General features: G+C 56.8%; 1 protein-coding gene across 1 annotated transcript in view; it reads left to right on the top strand.

The window, feature by feature from the left end:
- Positions 1–5,972, top strand: part of JARID2 (jumonji and AT-rich interaction domain containing 2) — a 242,756-nt gene that overhangs the window by 234,630 nt on the left and 2,154 nt on the right. The window contains 1 exon segment of the mRNA XM_007461270.1: positions 2,919–3,026. Within this exon segment, the coding sequence (XP_007461332.1) occupies positions 2,919–3,026 (108 nt within the window).

Below are 5,972 nucleotides of genomic sequence, written 5' to 3'. Positions count from 1 at the left end.
CCCGCCGGTCTCTTTCCTTTGTCTCTTTTACCTTCTCCTCAGCCCTGTGACTGATCGTGCTGCCCCGTGGAGTCTGAAATCTGTCTGGTTCAAGCAGTATCTCCTATCCCCAGCCTCCCTGTGCCTGCTCCTGGCTGGAAGGCGGCCCCCTGAGCTGCCACAGTCCAGCCCGTCTGCCTTCCTTCCTGGTCGCTCCTGCAGCCTCCTTGAGGGGCTGATCCAGCCCAGCCTGGAGCTGTGTTACATGCTTAGCGTCCCCTATGCCCACCCCATCCCAGGCCAGAGGTGACCCCATCCAGAAGCCCTGCTGGACGGCCAGCTGGACAGTGCAGACCCGCCTCTCGCCTCCCGTGGGCAGCTGCCCTGACACAGGTCTCTGTAAACGCAGGAACGCCCCCCGCTGCTGTGGCCTCAGCTGGTGCCATTGCCCTCTCCCTGCCTGTGCAGAATCCCCCTCCCCAGAGAGAAGCTTAGGTAGTAAGTGCCCGCCCCACGCCCGGCGCGATGTCCCACTCGTGCATGCCCACCAGCCCCACGTGGCCACCGAGGTGCAGAGTGGCAAGCGCATCCCAGGTCTGACTCTTGGCCTCCTGGCCATGTGCCGCGTGACTGTGATGCCGTCTCACCCCCTCGCCCTGCGTCCCCGGCACACCTCTGGCTGCCCTGCAGAGAAGAGGGGACTACGTGGCCACTCCCGCTGAGCCAGATGCCCTTTGTCACACGTGAGACGTCAGAGCACTGAGAAATAATGGGAGGAATACTGTAATAGTTGGCTAGGGCTGCCGTATCAGAGCACCACCGATTGCTGCCTTGAGCAACAGAAGTCCCTTTTTTCATAGTTCTAGAGGCTAGAAGTCCAAGATCAGTGTGTCACCAGGGTTGGCTCCCTCTTAGGCCTCTCCTTGGATCATAGACGGTCGCTTTTCCCTGTGGCACAGTGGTTGTGCCACCAGGGACTCACAGGGCCTTTCCTCTGTGTGCTTCTGTGTGTTAATCTCTTGTTAAAAGGATGTAAGTCATATTGGACTAGAACCCACCCTTACGACCTCAGTTGCCCTGATTATGTCTTTGAAGGCCCTCTCTCCAAATAAGTCACCTCTGGAGTTACTGAGGGTTAGGACCTCCATGTCTGAAATCGGGGAGGGGGGTAGTAATTCCGTCCATAACAACCGCGCATCCCACTTTACATATTTTCTTCTATCTAGCTTTCTTTTCCCAGAGGCTTTTTAGAGGATACAATCAAGACCCAAGCTGTCTTTAAAACAAACAAGTCATAAGAATTTCCCCAGATCTTAAAAATGTTTTGTGAATATCGCTCATAAAAGCCACATAGTTCTGTGTTCGTTCCTCTTGCATTAGAATGGTGTTATTCTTGTGGGAAACAATCATCGTGTATTTCCCATGAGCCTGGGTGACTCTGTTGTGACCTCACGTGGCCCTGGTCCCTTTCCGTGGGCTCCAAAAACGGCAGGGTGTGGGCTCATTTTTAGGCTCTCCCTCCGAAAGCTGTACCTTGAGAGTTGTCACCAGGATTTCTTAGCCAGAATGGTATTTTAAAAAGCACATATCCTGAATACATAGGTAAAAATTGAGGTTTTATTTATATATGCTTTTCATTGCTTAGGTACTAAGGGGTTTATATGTTTTTGTTCACTGTTTTGTATGTATGTCTGTTCCTGTCCTCAGCCCCGGGTGATGTGTTTGTGCCAATAAGTGTCATTTCCTTATTCCTACAGCTTATTTTTTTTCTTTTTTTTGTAAATTTATTTACTTTTATTTATTTGTTTACTTTTGGCTGCATCGGGTCTCTGTTGCTGCGCTCGGGCTTTCTCTAGTTGCGGTGAGTGGGCACTACTCTTCGTTGCGGTGCGCAGGCTTCTCTTGTTGTGGAGCACGGGCTCTAGGTGCGCAGGCTTCAGTAGTTGTGGCGCACGGGCTTAGTTGCTCTGCGGCATGTGGCATCTTCCTGGACCAGGGCTTGAACCCATGTCCCCTGCACCGGCAGGCAGATTCCCAACCACTGTGCCACCAGGGAAGTCCCCAGCTTGTTTTCTTGTTTTTGCTTAGCAACAATGAAGATAAGAAACCTAGGTCTTCCCGTTGAATCCTTACGAAAAGACCTGTGATTCTCTTGCATCTGGTGTGTCAAGGCAAGGCAGCATTTTCGCATTATTTACACTGAGTGAGACCAGGATCAGGAGTCAGGGTTGGGGTGAGGGATGGGCCACCCCACCCCGCGCGCGCGCGCGCACGCACACACACACACACACACACACACACACAGTTTTGTGTATGCCAGTGCTAGAAAAGACAACACACACACACACACACACACACACACACACACACACCCCCTGAGCATCTGTGGGGGCCTCGGCCCATCCCTGGTGCCAGCGCATACTCAGGGCACTGGAGATTCAGGCTTGCATGGCAAGGATCAGGAACCGTGCTGGCTGGAGCGTGGACAGAGGTGCTGCCTCCCGAGGTGGTGTAAACCAGCTGGACCAACCGAGCTGCCCAAGAGCAGGAGAAACACGCGTTGTCGCCGAAGTGTCCAGGGTGTGGCCATTCTGGCACCTTTTGTACCAGCGTAGTTTTTGAACCAGAAGTCTCAGGAGCCCTCAGAACCCTCAGCCCCTGTCCACCAGCCCGCTGTGCTCAGACCCTCTGGCGGGAAAGTGCACAGGAGCCAAGAGGCCCCTCGAGGCCTTTGGGTGCAGCTCAGAGATGGTCACTTACTTGTTTCCTGGTTGACGATCCCAGTCCCAGTGACCTGTTGATGTTCTCGTCAGTATCCCGTGTCTCTGGGTCACAGACGCCCCTGGCCTGGGCGGTGGCCTCCCACGCTCTGCTCCCGGGACACCCCCCTGTCCCCCGCCCCCGAGTCCCCTCAGCCTCGGGTGCCTCTCGTCCCGCAGGTCGTGCAGGAGAACGAGAACGTGGTCTTCTGCCTGGAGTGCGCCCTGCGCCACGTCGAGAAGCAGAAGTCCTGCCGCGGCCTGAAGCTCATGTACCGCTACGACGAGGTCAGTGCCTCGCGGGGTGGCAGCGGTCCCCTGCCCGCGTGGTCTGTGTCACAGCTCGTCCTGACCGCGTGCAGCCGGCCTGGTTCCAGGTGCCTTCTGGCTGGACGGTGCCTGACGTGGTGGGAAGGTAGTTCCTTGCGCCGAGGTGGGGGAGTGGGCAGGTCCGGCTTGAGTTCCACTGGCCTGGAGAAACCAGGGGCTGAGGCTGCAGGGATTTTTGTCCTTGTCCGTGCTTTTGTCGTGCCCCAGCGAGCCCGTCCTCTGCTTTCCCTCCTGGCCTCGGTGCCTCGGTTCATAAGGAGTTTGGTTTCGGGGCGTGGCTGCCCCACTGTATGGAGGGGACCGTGCCTTCACCTCCAGTCGGGGCCCAGAACAGACCGAGACCGAAGTCGGCAGGGCCAAGCCAGGGCTCCCCTTCCCTCCAGGCTGAGGGCCGCTTCAGGGGCTTTGCGGCTGCGTCTGCCTGGTCTCTGTGTCCTCAGAGCAGCCCGACCCTGGGGCCCCGGGACTCGGCCTGAGGAGCCTTCCTGGGACACAAAGTGCCAACCGCCGTGCCCGTCTGCCCGTGTCGGCGTCCCTCCCCCGCAGCTGCCAGCGGTTCTGCTGTGGGTCCGCGCATGGTGAACTTCAGAGCCTGTGGCCACTTGCTGAGCTGCAGGCAGCGCCCGCGCCCTTGTCCTTATCCTGGGGCCTTGGCAGACATGGAGCCTTTCACTGTTCGCTCCCGAAGGCTTCAACTTCTGAGTAAATCCCAGTTCCACCCTCTCTGAAAGCCGCAGCCGTCCCCAGAGGCAGGTCCGTGTGAGGTGCTTTCTGTGTTGGCTGGTCTCCACTGCCCATCAGGCGCCCCCATGGGGAGGGCGCTGCTTCAGCCGGCACGGAGCACCGAGGGCTCCGCTTCCAGAGCAGCCTTTCTCGTCTCGTCACGTGTGTTTTACGTGCTTCCAGGCTGCTCTGTGAGTGCGTTTCCGGGTACAAGCTCGCAGCTCTGGAGACACGTGGCCCTTTTCTTGGGGGGGGGGTCACCTTGGGAGACTGCTGTGGGAACCCCGTTGCCCCCTCTTGGCCCACCCTCTTCCAGAGAAGCATCCTCCTCCCTGTGGTGCCTGGTGGAACCTGCCGGCTCCCCGATCCCCACTGCCCCCGAAACCTGGGGCCGACAGTCCCATGTAAGGCGGCCTCATCCAGCCATCACACATGGCAGCCCCGGGCAGGGCCGGGCCGGGTGCCCCGGGAGGCGATGGGGGCACCCGTGGGGTCTCAGGCTGTGGTCGGACTTGATCAGAAGCCTTTGGCTAAATTGTAAGATTGGAAAGCTGCAAATAGATCTCTCTGCATCTTCTTTGTTTTTAAAGAGCATGTTCAGCGAAGGCAATAACCACTTTCCCCTCCCTGCTTCTTCACTTGAACAGCAAATGTCAGAACACGGTTAAAAATAAACCCTCGTGTCTGAGTCAGAGCATCTCTGGCAACTCGCAGGGTACAGCCGGCGGCGCTGGGGCTTCTCGAGATGATTCTGAAGCTCGACAAAACGTGGGTTAGTTTCCACCTCCAGCCCATCTTGGAGCTAGGTGTCTTGATGTGACCAAAATCCTGGAAGAGAATCACATGTATAGTAGGGTCTGTCGGTCTGAAGCTTAATCATTTGTTCTCACGCATAGGGAAGAGAAAAGGTTTCGTAAGCCTCCTACTTTGCCAGTGGCCTGTTTTAGTAAATGAAAATCGCAAGTTAGTTCCCTGTTGAGTTGAACTGTATTTTTTTTTTTTTTCTTTTTTCAATTGGGGAATTTCCAGCTCTGGGTTGGATCTCAGAAATGGCTTTTGAGAGCACAGCTCTGGTCTGAGCCCTGGTGCCCAGCAGTCAGAGCCCTCTGTCCAGTCACTGGGTCCCACAGGTGCAGGCGGTAGGGCGGCTGCCTCCTCGGACCCCCTGCTGCCCAGGTGGCTTTAGCTGCAGGTAACTGGGCTTTAATGAAGCTCATCTGTTTGTTCTTCATTAGCATGTGTATCCTAAGTGCTTTAAGTGGCCCAAGGATGTCTGCAGTGCCTGGGAGCAGGTCTGGGCCCGGACTAGGCTGACCCTCAGGCTTGAGTGAAGGAGTGGCCTCCTGTCCCCGTGTCCTCCTGGTCTGTTAGTCCCTGGCTCCAGCAGGTGCTCTGCAGTGTATGTCAGAACATGGGCCATTTTAATACCCCTCCACGTGGTTTCTTCTAAAACTGGATGGTTGCGAGTTGTGTTAAAGTTACACATGTATTTTTGACGCCAACAGATAGATGGTTCTCTTGTTGCGTTTGTTCTCTCCCCTTCGCTGAGGAGGGAATGAGAAACGTTTATAGACACGTGTTGGTATTCATCTGCAAGAGCAGGTTAAGTAGGCTCCAGAGTAGCCAGAGAGCAACAAGCAGCCCCCAGGCATTTGTCACCGTGCAGGGAGCCAGGTGAGAGGCCCTGGGCCCTCAGGCCTGAGTCTCCCCTCACTTCCCAGCCCTCCCCTTCCTGCTGGGGCCCCGGGCGGCCTCTCAGCCCCGAGGAGGTGCCCAGGTGGCGGCAGCAGGAAGCCTGCTGCTGTGTTGTCTCGGCGGCGAGGGACCTCGTGGACACGGGTGAAGGTACAGACCAGATGGGAAAGCAGCTCTAAGGAAACAGCCCCACACTTACTCTGGTTTCGGGGCTGCAGGTATTTCAGGGCTTTCAGCTCGTTAACGTTTGGACTTTACAGCCACCAGGGGGCGCTCCTGGGCTCCCTGGAGGGGGAAGTGGGGTTAGGAAGCTGCCCATCAGGAAGGGACCTGGCGTACCGTTTTCTTGGCTTCCAGATGAGAAAAGGCAGGTTTCTCCCTGAGAAGGAGTGTTTCGTTTAGGGGTCTGGCCAGGGGACCTCGGTCTCGGGAAGTTGTTGTCCTAACCAGCTCCCAGGCCGCCGCACCCGGGAACCTCGGGGCGGA

The sequence above is a fragment of the Lipotes vexillifer genome, unplaced genomic scaffold, assembly GCF_000442215.2.
Source record: "Lipotes vexillifer unplaced genomic scaffold, Lipotes_vexillifer_v1.1 scaffold863, whole genome shotgun sequence".
Taxonomy (NCBI): domain Eukaryota; kingdom Metazoa; phylum Chordata; class Mammalia; order Artiodactyla; family Lipotidae; genus Lipotes; species Lipotes vexillifer.
This window is presented reverse-complemented; position numbering and strand designations above follow the sequence as displayed.